Raw genomic sequence first — 18,594 nt, 5'->3', positions numbered from 1 at the left:
CCCTATGTTTTGCATTTTATTTTTATTATTTTTAGTTATAGATGAACACAATTTATTTACTTATCTATTTATTTGTTTTTTATTTATTTATTTTTATGTAGTGCTGAGGATCAAACTCAGGGTCTCACACCGGCAAGGCAAGTTTCTAACACTGAGCCCCAGCCCCAGCCCTGTTTTGAATTTTATTTAGCCACAGAGTTGTTTAGTACCTCTTGATTCTCCTGTTTCAGCCTCCTGAGCTGGTTTTTTGAGTTTTTTACATATCCACAAGACTAATGTTCTGAGGTGCAGGTGGTAAAGATTTTCTCTCATTTTGTAGGCTCTCTGTTCATGTTCCTGATAATTTTCTTTGCTGTGAGAAATCTTTTTACTTTGTTACCTTTCCATTTATTGATTTTATTTGTTGCAGTTTAGAAGCCTTATTGAGGAAGCCAACATGATGGAGAGTTGGGCCTATATTTTCTTCCATTGGTACAGGATATCTGGTCTAATGCCTAAGTTCTTGATGTACTTTGTGTTGAGTTTTGTGCAGGAATAGGGATATGGGTTCAATTTGATTCTGCCATATACATATTTCCAATTTTCTCAGTACAACTTGTTTAAGAGGCTGTCTTTTCTTTCAATGTATGTTGTTGGTGCCTTTGTCTAGTTTGAGATAATAATATTTATGTGATTTCTGTAATGTTTTCTGTGTTCCATTGGACTTTTTGCCTGTTTTGGTGTCAAAACCATGCCATTTTTAGCACTATATTATAATTTGAGATTGGATATTGTGATGCCTGCTGCCTCCTTCACTTTTTTCACTAAGGATTGTTTTGAATATTCTGGGCCTCTTGTTTTTTCAAGTGAATTTCATAACTGCTTTTTCTATTTCATTGTAAAATATCATTGACATTTTAATAGGAATTGCATTAAATCTATAGAATTTTGGTAGTATGGCAATTTTGATAACATAAATTCTGCCAATCCAAGACCATTGAAAATCTTCCATCTTCTAAGGGCTTCTTCAATTTCTTCCTTTAGTGTTTGGTAATTGTCATAAAAGAGGTCTTTCACTTCTTAGATTGTTTCCCAATTATTTTGTTTTTCTAATTTTTTGAGCCTATTGTGATTCATCAGCTGATACATAATTTGTGTACAAGATCATAATTGATTTATGGGTGTTAATTCTATAACCTGCTACTAAGCTGAGTTTGTTTATGAGTTCTAGAAGTTTTGTGGTGTAGTTTTAGAATCTTGTTGTTGGCAAATAGGGACACTTTGAGCTCTTCTTTTTCTATTTATATCCCTTTAATTTCTTTAACTAAACTGCTCTGGTTAGAATTTCAATATTCATATGTTGAATAGAAGTGGTAAAAGAGGGCACCCTTGTCTTGTTCTAGTTTTTAGAAATAATTCTTCATTTTTTTCCATTTGAAATGATGTTAGTCTTCGGTTTTGGGGAATAGAGCTTTTAAAATGTTCAGTTATGTTCCTATTATCCCTCGTTTTACTACCATTTTGAACATGAATGGGTGCTGTATTCTGTCAAATGCTCTTTATTCAATTATTGAGATAATTATGTGATATTTTTAAGTCTATTTATGAGTTATGTTTTGATTTTCATAGGTTGAACCAACCTTGCATCTCTGTGATGAACTCCACTTGGTCATGGTGCACTATGTTTTTAATATGTTTTTGTATGTAATTTTTCAGTATTTTGTCAAGAGTTTATGCATATATGTTCATCAGAGATATTTATCTAAAGATTTATTTCATTGAGGTATCTTTGTCTGGTTTTGTTATCAGGGTGATTCTTCCTTCATAGAATGAGTTTGGAAGTGTTCTATCCTTTTCTATTTAATGGAATAATTTGAGGAGTTTTGGGTGTAATTTCTTCTTTACAGATTTGGTAGGAATTGACATAGAATTTATCTACTCATGGAATTTTCTTTATTGGTAGCTCCAAATATTGATCCATGAAAAATAAGTGGCTTCAAAAATGCTAGTAGTCTCTGGGCTCAGTAGTACATGCCTATAATCCCAGCAGCTTGAGAGGCTGAGACAGGAGAGGCTGAGTTCAAAGCCAGCCTCAGCAATGGCTAGGTGCTAAGCAACACAGTGAGATCCTTTCTCTAAATAAAATAATGAAGCAAGGATGAGATGTGGCTCAGTGGTCGGGTACTCCTGAGTTCAATCCCCAGTAACAAAAAAAAATGCTAGAAATGAGAAAAAATATGAATTTGTATGAATGCCCATAAATCATTCAGGTCACAATTAAACAGAAAAAGAAAACAATACATTTGAACATATATATATATATATATATATATATATATATATATATATATATATTTATATTTATATTTATATTAGTGCTTTTGTGGTGCCAGCATAGCATCATGAAATTGAGGTACATTCTCTGTGAGTTGGGTACATTTAAAGCTGTTGTCTTCCATTTTTAGTGCTTTTGTTCATCAGAATAGGACATGAGGACATATAAAATGCATACTGAAGCATGCTGAAGAAGTGTGGAGTCTATAAAAGACTTCCACTTATGAGGAGGGTTGGGAAAATTGACATCATATTGTATAACACAGTACTAAACGGACCATCCTGCTCTCCTGGGACCAGATAAACTCTTCTTAATGGAATTTTACAGTCTCAAGAAATTGTAGTTTGGGCTGGGTTTTTTTGGCTCAGCAGTAGAGCACTCACCTAGTACATGCAAGATGCTGGGTTCAATCCTTAGTACCACATAAAAATAAATAAAATAAAGGTATTATGTCCAACTACAGCTAAAAACATATTTTTAAAGAAGTCATAGTTTATAAAATTGTCATCAAAAAGTCTTCTACATTTACCTTGCCATGGGAAATAAGACTCAAATTTGAATAGAATGCATGAATTGAAATAATTCTCTTCTTTTGAGTGGTGAATATAAATTCAGCCTGTATCATTTTAACAGTACAATTTTTTTTAAAAAAATCATCATTCATCATCATAGTCATCATCATCTCCATTATAGTTATCATCATCATTATTTATTTTGCTGTTGGGGATTGAAGCCAGAGCTCATACATTCTATGCTATACATTACCACTTATCTCTTTCCTCTGTCCTACCAGGAAATTCAGAGGAAATGCCACAAGATTCACATTGTTTTTTTTCTTTGATTGTTGTTGTTATATTATTTTGTTTTGTTCTATAATGTAAATGAAGTGGGAAAGATTTTCTTCTCCTATGTGGATAGACAATGTTTGGCTCCTTCTGAAAGCATGAGTGAGTTAATAGTCTATGTAAATATTTTATTATATCAGCTACTACATAACAACTTACTGATACCTTTCTAGTGCTTCTTTCTACATTTACCCATGACAATGTGGTGTGGATAAGAGTATATAAACTCTGAAGGTTGCCATCTTTGAACACTTTTACCCTTAAGGGAGGTAAAGTTTTGTTGGTACCATACATAAAATAGAAAAAGTAGCTGGAAGTAAGATATTAGCATATTTGCTCTCTCCTACACTGGAATGTCTTTGTAAGCCATCTTTCCCTGGTCTGTTTACTGCTTTTATTTAACTTCTGTAAACATTTTTATATATTTGTTGATCATCTGTATTTCTTCTGTGAAGTTCCTGTTGAATTTCTTTGCTCATTTATTAAATGGGTGGTAGTGTTATTATTAGTTTTAAGTTATTATTATTATCATCATCATCATCATCATCAAAATCATCATCATTATTTAGTTCTTTTTTTAAAGAGAGAGTGAGAGAGGGGAGAGAGAGAGAGAGAATTTTTAATATTTATTTTTTAGTTCTCGGCGGACACAGCATCTTTGTTGGTATGTGGTGCTGAGGATCAAACCCGGGCCGCACGCATGCCAGGCGAGCGTGCTACTGCTTGAGCCACATCCCCAGCCCCATTATTTAGTTTTTTATTCTGAAGTTAATGCTTTTTCTGAGGTGCAGGTGGCAAAAGTATGTTTCCTATTCTGTTGGTTCCCTTTTCATGTTCTTGGTGTTTTTCTTTGCAATGAAGAAGCTTCTTAGTTTGATGCAGTACTATTTATTGATAATTGATTTTACTTTTTGCAGAAGAGTCTTGCCCTTCCAGCATCTACTATTGGGAGCATGAAGGCACAGAGAAACTGCTCCAAAGACATTTTCAGAGAATTGTTTCTGCTCTATTATGCAGCAAAAATAGCTTCTATAGTGGGTATGTGCCAATATTACAGGATTCTTGAAACCAAGAGTCTAGGAACTGCCTTGTACCAACAGGGGAATAATTTATTGTCAAAGGAGCAGGGAAATGGTGCTTGCCAGTGTTCTGACAACACTCTGTTCCAAAACATAGTGTTGTATGTTAGGACTTCTCTGTTGCACAATGAGCAAGATAGGCATTCTTCTTTGTCGATCCATGGTCAGGCCCACCAATAACTTCTTGTACTTTAGAGATTATATTAAGAAGTCTGTTCCTGAGCTGATATGTTGGAGTTTTTGGCCTACATTTTCTTCCATCAGGAGCAGGGATTCTAGTCTAATACATAAGTCATTGATCCACTTTGAGTTGTGTTTTTTGTGTGGTGAGAGGATTAGGTTTCCATTTAATTCTACTACATATGGATTTCCAATTCTCTCAGCACCATTTGTTGAAGAGGCTATCTTTTCTCCAGCATATTATATTGGTGATTTTGTCTAGTATGAGGTAACTGTATTTATTTGGTTTTGTTTCTGTCTTCTGTTTCATTGGTGGTCTTGCCTGTTTTGTTGCCAAAAGCATACTGTTTTTGTCTTTAGACCTCTGTAGTGTAATTGAAGTCTGATATTGTGATGCCTCATGCTTCATTTTTCTTGCTAGGAATTGTTTAGGGTATTCTAGGTCTCTTGTTTATCTAAGTTATTTCATGATTGCATGTTTTCTGTTTCTGTGAAGAACATCTTTGGGCTCTGGAAGGGAATTGCATTGAAATTTTATAGCACTTTTGGTAGTATGGTCATTGTGACAGTATTAATTCTGACTAAGAACATGGGAAGTCTTTCCATCCCCCAAGGTCTTCCTCAATTTTTTTCTTGAGTGTTATGTAATTTTCATTGTAGAGGTCTTTTACCTCTTTTGTTAGATTTTTTCCCAAGTGTTTTTATACTATTTTGAATAGGATAATTTTCCTAATTTCTTTTTTAGCTCATTCTTTATTGGAGAATAGAAACAAAATTGATTGATGAGTGTTACGTTTGTATCCTGCAATTTGATGAATTCAATTATGTTCTAAAAGTTTTCTAGTGAGTTTTTTTGTGGGGGGTGTTCTAAGTATAGAATCATGTCCTCTTTAAATGGAGCTAGTTTTAGCCCTTTTTTTCATTTTGATATCCCTTTAATTACATTCCTTTGCCACATTGCTCTAGCTAGAGATTAAAGGACCTGATTTGTTCAGCTCTCTGTTTATCATTCAATAGTGAATTTGGTTATTCGGTGTTTTATTCCATTATGATCTGATAGATTGCAGGGTATTATATCTACATTTTGTATTTGCTAGGAGTTTCTTTATGTACTAATAGAAGTTGTGAAAGTGGGAATCCCTGTCTCATTCTAGTTTTTAGAAGAAATTCTGTAGTTGTTCTCCATTTAGAATTATGTTGGCATTGGGTTTGTCATGTATAGCTTTTACAATGTTGAGGTTTGATTCCTTAATTCCTGTATTTTCTAGAGTTTAAAGCATGAATGGATGTGGTATTTTGTCAAAAGTAGATGGTGCATCTATTTGGATAATCATGTGTTCTCATCTCTGTGTCTATTTGTGTGATGAATTACATTTATTGATTTCCATTTGTTGAATCAATTTTGTATTCCTGGGATGAAACTCACTTGGTCATGGTGCACTATTTTTTAAAATATATTTTTGTATGGGATTTAGCAGTATTTTATTGAGGATTTTTGCATCTATGTTCATCAAGGATATTAGTCTGAATTTTTCTTTTTTTGATGTGTCTTTGGATTTGGTAGCAATGTGAGATAGGCTTCATTGAATTAACTTGAATAGTTCCCTCTTTTTTACTTTCATGAAATGATTGAGGAGGATTGGTATTGGTTCTTCTTCAGAGGTTTGGTAGAAATAGGTTGAGCATCCATCTGGTCCTAGGCTTTTCTTTGTTGGTAGAGTCTTGACGACTTCTTTATTCTCATTATTTGCAATAGATCTGTTTAAATTTTCTATATCCTCTGGTTCAATTTGGGTACTTCATGTTTCCAGGAATTTACTGATGTCTTTAAGATTTTCTAGCTTATTTGGATATAGATATTGAAAAATAGACTCTATTTATGCTCTGTTACAGTAGTGTCTATGCTGATATTTCCATTTTCACCATAGATTTTAGTACTTTGCATGTTTCTCTCTGTGTTAGCTTGGCTAAAATTTACCAATTTTGTTTATTAAAAAATTGATTAATTTCTTTTTCAATATTTGATTTTATCAGTTTCATCTTTGATTTTTATTATTTGCTTTCTTTTGCTGATTTTAGTGTTTTTCTCTAGGTCCTTAAAATGTAATGTTAGATTATTTGCTTAGTAGTAAAAGAAATAAAGAGTAAAGAGAGAACAATGGAATTTGATTATTTGTAAGAGAAACGAGAGATATAGAAACAAAGGGAAATAAAAGATTTGAAACAGAATAAAAAGCCAATGCAAAATATGCTAATTGAAATCTTTAACCCTCAGAAACAGATAATGGAAAAAATAACTATGTTTAACAATGGCACAAATGAAGAACCAGAAACATATGTAGATGTGCAAATGTATAAATATTCATCATGTATCCATCTGTACACAGAGAAAAACTAAAACAACAATAACAACAACAAAAATAAAAACCTGGTTTGTTACTGAGATTATGTGCTTGTTGTCTGTTCCAAAGTATCTTTCCATATCTCAGTTTCCCTTCTCCATGGAATGGCATGGGGAGCTGTGAGAAGTGCTGTCAGCTGCATCTCCATGATAAGGGTTATGCTGCATTGTACAAGATATACTCAGGGAAGGCAGTGAGGTCCAGTATTTTCCCCAATTGTTTTATTCCATGGGAAGTTACTAGGCATAAATAAATAAATGCACACCTCGTACTATACCTCACTCTTCTCCTCAGGGCTACATTCATGGGACAGTGAAGCCAATCCTTTACCATTCTGTATTTCCAGGGCACTGTTCTTTCTGACATCCTGAGGTCTGCTACCAAGCACCAAGAACCATCAATCCTGATCAATGAGATTTTGAAGCCACTGCCACTGGTTTTGGGCACTGTTGTGTCAAGGGAAGAGAGGAGGATAGGCTCTTTTTGGCTTATCTGACTTGCATTACCTCCAGGAAAAATACTGTCCATGCCAGGAATTTTACTGATTTGCTAGGCTCAGTTTAGGCCTTGTGGCTGGTGTCTGGCAGATTTATGTATCGGACTGAGCCTCAACACATGGATCTAAGTACTCAGTCTGAGTTGGAGCCACTGCAGTAACAGATGTTTAAATATATCTCCATCTTCTGCTACCTGTACATAGCAGGCAGACTGGTGGTGACTTTCATTCCACAGTTTAATGAGTAGAAAAACTTGAGTCTGCCCAGGGCAGGCTTGACCCCTGGTCCCAGATTCTGCATTCCAAGACTGTCTGCAGCACTTTTGTTCTTATTATTATTATCTTTTTTAATTTTAGGTGGACACAGTATCTTTATTTTATTTTTACATGATGCTGAGAATTGAACCCAGTGCCTCATGCATGCTAGGCAAACACTCTACCTCTGAGGCATAACACTAGCCCCTTGTCTGCAGCACTTTTCAGTCTTTTCCGTCCTCATGTACTGATTTCCCCCACTCACATCAGAACCTAAGCTTCAGTTCTGTTTCTCATCTTCATCTGATGCACCCCAAATTCCCCAGTTTTCAAGGCTCTCTGTCCAATATTGAGTATCAGGGGCATGCTTTAATCCCCACCTCACAGAGAAGTAATTTTCTCACTCTCTGAATCCCATGTCATGGAGCTGTGAGAAAAGCCACTTCCTGCTTGTCTCCCCTTGTTTGACACTGATATCTTTATCCTATTTTATGTGACAAAGATAAGGTTTTCTTTCATTTTTACAGCTTTTAGTAAAGATTAAGGTTATGGGACCAATAATTTACTTTTAAGTATCAAACTTTTATAATCCCCATGTTTCTTCCTTCCATTTGATAAGTACAAAGTGGGAGACATAGGAATTTTTAATGCATTCATTAATTACCTGTCAGAAATACAATTAATATTAATTCTAAAAATTTCTCCAATATGGGTCTGGAGGAATATTTTATAACAAAACATCAGTGTCATAAGCTTTTAATATTTTTATTTCTATTTTGATTAGATATATATTTAGACAGGCCACTGATTGAGATTCCTTTTAGTTTAACCTTATGTCAGGAATCTGTATATTTAAGGAATGTAAACTTCAAGTTTGGAGACTGCCACTGATTTTTGCAGATGAGAAACTGGGAAATGGATTCCCAGAGGAAGGAGGACATTTACATAATAGTTAGGGAAACAGAGGTACAAATACCAAGACTCTGCTTTTCTGGCAGTCTTTCCCCTTGAGAGTCTGTAAAGGTTTTAAAATGCTTCCTAGTTTATGAGGACTTGAATAAAGTGGGAATGACACAGAAAAAAAATCAATTTTATAATTTATTTCAATGTGTCTGAAAGATGTATTCTAATAACATTTAGAATACATCTTTCAGACAAATTTTGTAGCTTTCAAAATTTTTTTAAAGTTCCAGAGAACTCTTTGCACTTTTTATGTATAAAGGGATTGGATAGTGTATTATTACTGGTGATTTCCATGCTGAATAACAAAGACCGACATTTTCAAGCCACCTTGCTTAGTATTTGACTCCTGGAATTCCAAGATAGGGAACTGTGCATCTTGCTACCTTGTCTTGAGTTATCAGAGGTTTGTTTCAGTTCAGGTGGAAGAAAAATGCCAGCTATTACATGGATTTTAAGTTCAGCCTTCAAGACAGGCAATTTGCAAAAATAAATTATTATCAGGTTCTGCTGATTTATTGGCTTTTTCTCTGAATTGGAACTAAGAGTGCCTTCATTGAATATTTTATAGATTCACAGCAGTAGAGACAGAAAGAGGTAAATACGAGCTATTTTTTTTAAATGGAGGTCATATTTTAATTATGCCAATCAAGAAACACCATTTATTTAATAAATTATACCTTAACTTTAAACAGAGTTTACTTTAAAAAGAAAACTACTCACCTGTTTTTTTATACATTTTTGCTCTAAAAATCTACTAAAAAATCACATCCAGGTGATTGCTGCTTTGCAAGGGTTGAGAGCAAGTATAAAGCTCATAATAAGGTAAAGTGATGTCTTGTAAAGCTCATGTTCTTGCTCTGAATTTTGTGTTTTAAGATGTTAATGCTGAAAATGTAGCTATATTTTTCTTACATTTTATATGAAAATTTACTAATAATCCATTTTAAAGAATTATGTTGAATTTTTTAAAAATGTGTTTTTTTTGTATCAATGTTCTCTTAAGTACTTGGGGGTCCCGGGGGTAGGAAGGAATGATAGCCTGGGAAATAAATAGTAACAGAAAAATTGCAGCTTTCTAACTGCAGAAAAATATAATATTTTAGTCAAGGATTTTTGGGTCAGTTTATATTACTGTGGTTTTAAATCATTCTTACATGACTTACAATATCCATTCCTAAATTAATTTTTATAGAATTGTGGAATTTCCCTGTTGCCATTAGTTTGGAATGTATAATATACATTGCATATAACTTTTCTTTTTTCACTTGGACCCTTGATGTTTTGGTATCATAACATTTAAGGAGACTTGTATTCTCTATTTCACTCCTTGGCTCTGTATTTATACTAAAGTAATATTGCGAATTGTGGCAACCCAGTAATCTAGAATCTATATCTTAATACTTGCATTAAGAAGGGCTTACATATCCATACATTGAGTCTTTCCACTAAAACTTTCAGTAATTTTAAAAACTATAAGTAAATAGCAGATAGATTAGAAGAACATAAGGAAGTACTAGGTCCTGAATTAGAACAAATTAAATTCTATGCTTTTATAATTATATCCTAGTATATAAATTCTATTTTGATGTATAACTGAAAAGAACCAATAAAAATTCTCAAAAAAATATCAGGTAATGAAATTTTCTAAAAATTTACTCTTCATCTAATCGAAGATTAGATGGCATGTGCAAAGTAATAACCAGTTTAGAAGCAGAAACTCCAATAATTGAAATACTTTAGTTTCAGAATTGTTGTTTTTTCATTATACTTTCTTAAAATATCCAAATTCTATGTCACACTCTGAAATTTCAAATTTTAGATGTTTCTATATTTACTTAAATGTTCATTGCAAAACACTACTATTTTATAAACTATTCTAGGTTAGGAAATATATTTGCAAATATCCTGGAGCAGCTAAAATAAGGTTAAATGTAAACAACATCTTTTGTTTTTGAATAACTTTAATTTTATTTCAGTTATGAAGATCCAAATATTATGTGAGTAAGAAGGGTGTAATTTTTATTTGGGGGATAAAAGTATAGAGTTATCATACTGTATTCCATTTAGAATGCTATTATGATATTATTCATAACTTAACTGAGCTCATTTGGCTTGGAAAAATGCACTATTTCTAGCAATTGGTGTTATATATTTTGTTGAACATGAGTAAATGTGGATAAAATAAATGTCTACTTGCTGAAACGTCATATGTAATATAATATGCATGATATAACTAGTAATTAAGTATATTGAATTCAAAAATATGCTTTAATTTTTCATTCTCTATTAATATGTTGGATGTGAAAGTTTTGAGCAAGTTATCTCAAATTGGTGCTATAAAGGAAGAATAAACAAGTTAGAGTAATGTCATAAATGTGTTAGTAGGAACAACAATATCCTCCAAGCCTTCTCCAAATTTGAGTTTAAATTTGGACTTCAGATGAAAATTTGTAGTTTCTTCCTTCTTGCTTATCCTTTAAAAAACAACATATTCCACTGTCTTTTGTTACCTATGTCAAGCAAACCTGGTGATGTGGTTAGCAGCACCACCTGGTTTATTAAGAGATATTGTATTGTTTTATATCTTATTGTTTTGTTAATTTAATTATATGAAGGTACTGGAATGAAAAGAATATATATATATATCCCTTTCTAAAACAATAACCTACTCTAATGCCTAATTTTCCCTGCAGAAAACATTCTTCAGTGTCTTTTCATTGTGCCATTTCTGTCACTTTGGTTTGGTTATTGAGTTAGTGTTTCTGTTTAGTAACTCTGTGTGGTTTTTATTCATTGATATCACCCCAGAAGATGGTTTTTGTCATTTCTCTTTCTTTTGAAAGCAGCAAAATTTGTATAATCATTTATCTTTAGCTATTTAACACATAAGATGGACAAAACTTATACTGTTTATGAATACAGTCAATCATCTTTGATACTCTAAAAGCTCATGTCTTATGAGCTTTCCCCTCAAGAGGTAATTCATGCCAATATTAAGTCATAAAAACACATTAAAATATTACCTATAATTTCTCATATTGTTAGTCTTTTTCAAAAGTATTCTAAATAAATATGGATATGATTTTTATTCTATAACATTCAACTTAAAAATAGTGTAATGTATTTCAGTATTTGTGTAAAAATCAATTGGAGGTAAGGGGAGTGACATTTTGGAGATATCTCTGTCATGGCTCATAATCCTTACCCCATTAGTGAGAGAATTTTAGTTTGAGTATACATCAGAATGCTTATTCTGTTGTACCCTGCAGTAGTGGAGAACATTAATTATTTTGTCAACTTTGGTTCTTATTATATTTTAATTTTTTTTTCTTCCTAGAACATCCCAGAAGAAGGAAAAGAATTAATTGAAGCTTCCAGACAATCCATGAAGAATGGTAAGATATTTGAAGACTGCCTGAAATTCTGATGCTTATTGACTTTAAATTACAGAATTTTGGCCTTTCCTTCCCTCCGGCGGAGGTGGGGGAAAGAGGAGTCGTTCTGTTTAACCCTGGGTTCGCCGAACTCGCTTTAATTTGCTCAATTTGCATTTTGCTAATTATTCCTCCTTTCTCTTTTACATTCTCTGGCTCACCCCTTTCCCCTATACCAAAGTCTAGTTTGTAGTCAATGCCGACTGGGGCAAGACCTAATCTTATCCTTTCCCCCGCCACCCCCCACCCCCAGCCATTTTCATAGCTTTCCATCGAACTCTGCAAATTTTGCAATAGGGGGAGGGATTTTTAAAATTGCATTTGCAAAGTTAGGTATCTGGGCAGACGGGGGGAGGGAGAGAATGGGGAGCAGGCCCCGCCCCTACCGCCTTTGCAAATAAAAATCCAGAGGGGGGGGAAGAGCAGGAAGTGGCGGTGCGAGGGCTGCTGCACAGCTAGCAGAGTTGCGGTCAGGATGGTAGCGCGTGCCCCGAGCTCTCCGCCTTCCCCTGCCCGCCAGTCCGAGGCAGCCCGAGCCCAGCCCGCGGCCCCAGCAGCAGCTCCGAGAGCAGTCCCAGCAGCAGCGCCATGGCCGGGTGGAACGCCTACATCGACAACCTCATGGCAGACGGGACCTGTCAGGTCGCAGCCATCGTGGGCTACAAGGACTCGCCCTCCGTCTGGGCCGGCGTCCCCGGGAAAACCTTCGTCAACATTACGCCAGCTGAGGTTGGTGTCCTGGTTGGCAAAGACCGGTCAAGTTTTTTCGTGAATGGGCTGACACTTGGGGGCCAGAAATGTTCTGTGATCCGGGACTCACTGCTGCAGGATGGGGAATTTACCGTGGATCTTCGTACCAAGAGCACCGGTGGAGCCCCCACCTTCAATGTCACTGTCACCATGACTGCCAAGACGCTAGTCCTGCTGATGGGCAAAGAAGGTGTCCACGGTGGTTTGATCAACAAGAAATGTTATGAAATGGCTTCCCACCTGCGGCATGCCCAGTACTGACCTCTTCTGTCCCTTCCCTCACCACTCCCCACAGCTTTTGCACCCCCTCCTTCCCATACACAGACACCATTTTTATTTTTTGGGCCATTACCTTATTACCCTTATTGCTGCCAAAACCACGGGCTGGGGCTGGGGCAGGGCCGGGGCTGGATGGAAAGATACCTGCCCCTTACCCATACTCCTCCTGTGTGTGGTTGGAAAAAAATTTTTCTCATGTTTTGGATTTTTTGTTCTTTTTTTTTTGGTTTTGTTTTTTTCTGAATAAAAAAGATTCTACTAAAAAACATTACAGAATTTTATATACTGTTTATTATGTTTTTACCGTCAGAAGTAAAATATGACATTGGGAACCAAAAGAGTGGAAACTTACCTGTCAACAGTAAACCTACCAATCAAAGAAGGAAGTAGTTGAAATCACACTTGTGGAGGCAATCAGAATAAAGAATGATTGTCCTTCCATTCCGTCACCTGATTCAAAGGTAATGTATTTTTAAAAAAAAAATTCTTTGCATTTTTTTTTACATATCATCTTCCATGATGACAAACATGCTAGAAAGAAATAAGGCTACCAGGTTATAGTAGAAAACAAGGATAGCAACAGATGAGATGTATTTATAGAATTAACATTGAGAGAATATGGTGGGAATAAACAGTTTTTCAGTGTGCCCTTATGGAATGAAAGAAATAGAAAAGAAGCCAAAAGAACAGCTTTATGAATATGAACCTGAGAAAAGGGGATGCATACAAAGAATTCATTTATGAAGGGAAAGTTGTGTCCAGATTGAATAAGAGTCAAGATGGCTGATACTTAAATAATAAATATTAAAATTAATAAGAGTAGCAACTTAATATTAGGCCAAACTTTGGAATGTTATGGGAAGTACATGCTGGACATATAGAACAATGTGTCATATTTGTCTATCATTTACTCTTGACGTCCTTCAATGACTAGGAGGCAGGGTTTGGGATTACAATCACAATCATTTGTGATTATAATGAATAGAAAACTAAGCAAATAAATGTGGCATATTTTATATGCTTAAGAAATCAATGTGACATATAACTAAAAAGAAATCAATTAATAATATATACATATATATAATACAGATAGTACTGCTATTCAAAAAAATAAAAATCTAAACAGAACAAGTATTAGTGTTAATGAATATAATAAATAAAAAAATGAACTTCTAAAAATTAAAAAAGATGGTAAATTTTTAAAAATTGATACACATTAATTATACAGAATTTTCACGGTGGCATATTTGTACATACATATAGATCAAGTATATTCCCATAATTCTGTTTTCAACATTCTTTCCTCCCTACTCCCAATTTTATGTATGCTAATGGTTAAAAATTTTTATTCATTTATTTTTATGTTGAACATTTCCACCTCTAGTTATTCATATGAGAACAATATATGATACTTTTTTACTGAGTCTGGCTTATATTACTTAACATTATGCTTCCCTGGTTCATTCGTTTTGCTAAAATTAACTTATTTTTGTTGTTCTCTATGCATAGAAATCTTCCTTGTGTATATATACCACATTTCCTTTATCCATTCTTTTATTAACAAGCATCTAGCCTGATTCTATAACTTGCCTATCATTAATAGTGTCATGGTAAAGATGGGCATATGTATATCTCTAAAGTAAGCAGATTTTAATATTTTCCATTAAGTACTGAGTAGTATAGTTGGATAATAAAGTAGTTCTATGTTCAGTTTTTGAGTAGCCTTCATATGAATTTCCATAGGGATATAGTAATTATGTTCCTACCATTCACATATAAGAGATTTTTCTCCTCATCTTCCCAGTATTATTTGCTTTCTTGATGATTACTTTTTTGAATTGTGGAAAATGGGAGCTTGTTGTTTTGATCTGCATTTTCCTGATTGATAAAGATGTTATGGTTTTTTTTTTCACTGAAGTGTTGGCCTTTGTATCTCTTATTTTGAGGACTCACTGTGCATTTGCTCATTGATTGAAAAGGTTTTTGTGTTTCTGGTGTTAAGATATTTGCATTAATATTTTCAGGTTATTAACCCTCTGTCAGAAGAGTAGCTAGTAAAGCTACTCTTTTCTCCAATTCTGGAGGCTACCACTTCTTACTGTTATGCAGGAATTTTTTCAGTTTGATGCACCCCCTCTTATCCATTGTTGCTCTTTTTTTCTGAGCTGTAGGGGGCTCTATTCAGGAAGTCATTGCCTACATACTGAAGTGTTTTCCATATATTTTTTCTTCTAGCATTTGTAAACCTTCTAGTCTGGTACATATGTCTTTAGTCCTTTTTGAATAAACTCTTGTATAGTGTTATAAAATAGGCATCTAATTTCCTTCTTTTACATATGGATATCTAGTTTTTCCAACACTATTTCTAAAATGTCTTTTGTCTTTCCGCCAAAATATGTTTTTGGTGTCTTTGCCTAGTATCACATGACTGTATCTGTGTGACTTTGCTCTCTGAATTTTCTTCTATCCATTGGTCTATGAGTCTTTCTTTACACCAGGGCCATGGTTTTTATTACCATGGCTGTGTTTTATATTTTGAAATTGGGCATTGTTGTTTATCCATTGTTTGTCTTATAATCAGCATCACTTTGTCTAAGTCTTTTTTTGTTTGTTTTCCTCCCATACAAATTTAGGAGTAGTTCTTTTTTTCCCAATTTTTGTGAAAAATGTCATTAGAATTTGAATGGGAATACATGGAATATATAATTCATTTATGGTACTATGTCCATTTTCACAATATTAATTCTGCCTCTCCATGAACATAGGAGGTCTTTTTAATTCCTATTTTCTTCTTTAGTTTCCTTTTTCATCAAATGTAATTTTTCTTGAAGAGGTCATTCACTGTCTTCTTGAGGGTTATTCCTAGCTATTTTTAAAGCTATTTGAATGAGCTATTACTCTTTCTTTGTTCTCACTAGGTATGCTATGGTGTATAGACACTTTATTCTTATATATTTATTTTGTTTCCTGTTACTCTGATGAATTCGTTCATCAAAAGTAGAATTTTCATGATACATCATTTATGTTCCTCTAAGAATAGGACTATATCATTTGCATATAGAAATGATTTAACATTTTAACTTCCCTATTTGAATCTCTTTTATTTCTTTCTCTTGTCTAAACTTTTAAGTACTGTGATTAGTGAGATTGGTAGCAATGAATATTTTTGTCTTTTCCGATTTTAGTGAAAATGTTCCTTGCCGCACTCCAGCTGCAGCAAAATAGCGGGGGTGGGGGGGGTGACGAGGAACTTGTGTAGATTGATACAGCAGGAGTAGAAGCCCTTTATTGTAGGACAACAAAGGTATTTATACATTCCACCCAGCTTATCTTAATTAGCATAAACTAGATACATCAGTCAACCAATAAGGAATCTCCACATTTAATGGTTCGCTGGCCTTACTTCACAAACCACTCCCTCTGGCATTTTTCCAGGCGCCATCCAGACTTGTTTACAGACTCTAACATTTCTCTGGCAAAATGCCAGGTGCCATCCTGACTTGTTTACAGACTCCAACAGTTCCTCTTCATTATACTATTGGCTTTGGGCTTGATATACTTGGTCCTTATTATCTTATAATAAATTTCTCATATTTCTAGTTTCTCCGGGCTTTGTTATTAAGGGCGATTGAATTTATCAAAGGCTTTTCCTGCAGCTGCTTAAGTGATCATAAAATTTTGCCCTTGATTCTATATGTGGTGCATTAGTTTTATTGATTGGCATGTATTGAATCATCCTGGAGCAAAACCAGCTTTTATGTTTTTTGTTTTTGTTTTTATGTGACTAGAGTCTCAAACCAGGATGTGGCACAGTACCACTGAGCCACATCTCCAGCACCTTTTATTGTTTACTTTGATACAGGTCTCATTAAATTTCCCAGGCTGGCTTTGAAATTACAGTGTTCCTCAACAACCTGCTGCCTATCTGAGAATGTAGACATATACCACCATGCCTGACACTGTATGTAATTTTGTAATGTGTTGTCAAATGTGATTTGTAAAGATTTTATGATTTTTATACTATGTTCCTCAAAGATATTGGTATCAATTTTTTCCCTTGTTCTGTTCATATTCTCTTTTCCAGTAAGGGTAATACTTTGCAGAATTGCTTTGGAAGAATCTTTCCTTTGCTCTTACATGTAATAGGAGGACTAATATCAGTTCTTCTTTAAATATCTGATAAAATTTAGCCATGCATTCACCTTTGGTCTTGGAGGCCTGTTATTATTGCTTCAACCTAATTGCTTGTTATTGAGCTGTTTGGTTTTTTTTTTCTATCCCTTTGATTCAAAAATTTTAGGCCATATTTTACAAATATCTTCTAGATATTTTTGTTGCAATTTTAGTTTTTAAAATAATCTAGATTTTCCAATTCATTGACAAATAAGTTTTCCTATAGTCTCTAGAGATCTTCTGGATTTCAGTGGTGTCTGTTTTAATATTTCTGTTTTTGTTTTTACCTTTATTCACTTGAATCTTCTTTCTCTTTCTTTTAGTTCCCTTGGCAAAGGGTTTATCAATTTTATTCACAATTTCAATAACCAATTATTTGTTTTATTATTAATATGTTTTTTAATTATTTTATAATTTTGGCTCTGACATTAATTATTTCCTTTCATGTATTGGTTTTAGAATTCATTTACTGAAGTTTTTCTTAGACTTTGGATGCTTCATGAGGTATTTAATTTGAAATATCTCAGATTTTTAATGGAGGTAGCCATTGCTATAAACTACCCTCATACAATTGCTTTTGGTAGATTAGTGAAGGGACATCAGAGGGAAAGAAAAGTTCCTGTGCAGTAAGATTTATCAAAATATGACATGTGCATTTCTGTATATAGTATAATGAACCCCACTATTATATTTACATACAATGTCTCAGTAAAATAAAATAAAAAACAAGCAATAAAAATAACTGCTTTTACTTTGTCCCATAAATATAGAGATGTTGTGTTTTGACTCTCTTGTGGTTCTTGGGTCTATTTAAAACTTTTCCACCCCTGATTTCATCAGTGACCCTTTGATTGTGCAACTGTATTATTGATTCTTCAAGTATTCATGCAGTTTCTGTAGTTCTACTCACTATTTGCTTCTTTTATAATTAGATAATTATTTCACATGTAATATTGGGGTTCATTTTGCAATAATCATACAAGCATGGTATATATTTTTCCAGTTTGAATTCCCAGTATTCTCCCTTCCCTACCTCTGTTATCTGTTATCTACTCCACTGTTCTTTCTTGTATTTACTTGTAGTTGTTTTAATTAGTACATCATTGATATACATCAAAGTGAAATTCAGTGTGATATGTTCCTAAGTGTACAAAGGAAAATTTCTTCAGATTCATTTCACCACACTTCCTTTGACAGTCCCTCCATCCCTTTAAATCTCCTTCCTCTACTCCTCTGACCTCTCTATTTTTATGGAATCCCCCATTTTTTCTTTATTTTTATCTACCTTCTTAATATAAGGGAAAATATTCAACCCTTGACTTTCTTGAGTCTGAGTTATTTCACTTAGCAGGACATTTTCCAATTTCATTCATTTACAATCAAATGCCATTATTTCTTTTTATTGATGACTTACTAAGTAGAGC

At 34.0% G+C, this 18,594-nt stretch overlaps 1 protein-coding gene across 1 annotated transcript in view; it reads left to right on the top strand.

The window, feature by feature from the left end:
• Positions 1–13,065, top strand: part of LOC144253043 (profilin-1-like) — a 43,684-nt gene extending 30,619 nt beyond the window's left edge. Inside the window, exons 2-3 of the mRNA XM_077794995.1 lie at positions 11,872–11,929; positions 12,489–13,065. Coding sequence (XP_077651121.1) covers positions 11,920–11,929; positions 12,489–12,979 — 501 coding nt within the window. The 5' untranslated portion in view covers positions 11,872–11,919 and the 3' untranslated portion in view covers positions 12,980–13,065. The remainder of the gene's footprint in view (positions 1–11,871; positions 11,930–12,488) is intronic.
• The last annotated feature ends 5,529 nt before the right edge of the window (positions 13,066–18,594 follow it).

Source organism: Urocitellus parryii, unplaced genomic scaffold, assembly GCF_045843805.1.
Source record: "Urocitellus parryii isolate mUroPar1 unplaced genomic scaffold, mUroPar1.hap1 Scaffold_87, whole genome shotgun sequence".
In the NCBI taxonomy this organism is placed as follows: Eukaryota; Metazoa; Chordata; class Mammalia; order Rodentia; family Sciuridae; genus Urocitellus; species Urocitellus parryii.
The sequence above is the reverse complement of the archived record's forward strand: the minus strand, read 5'-3'. Positions and strand labels throughout refer to the sequence as shown.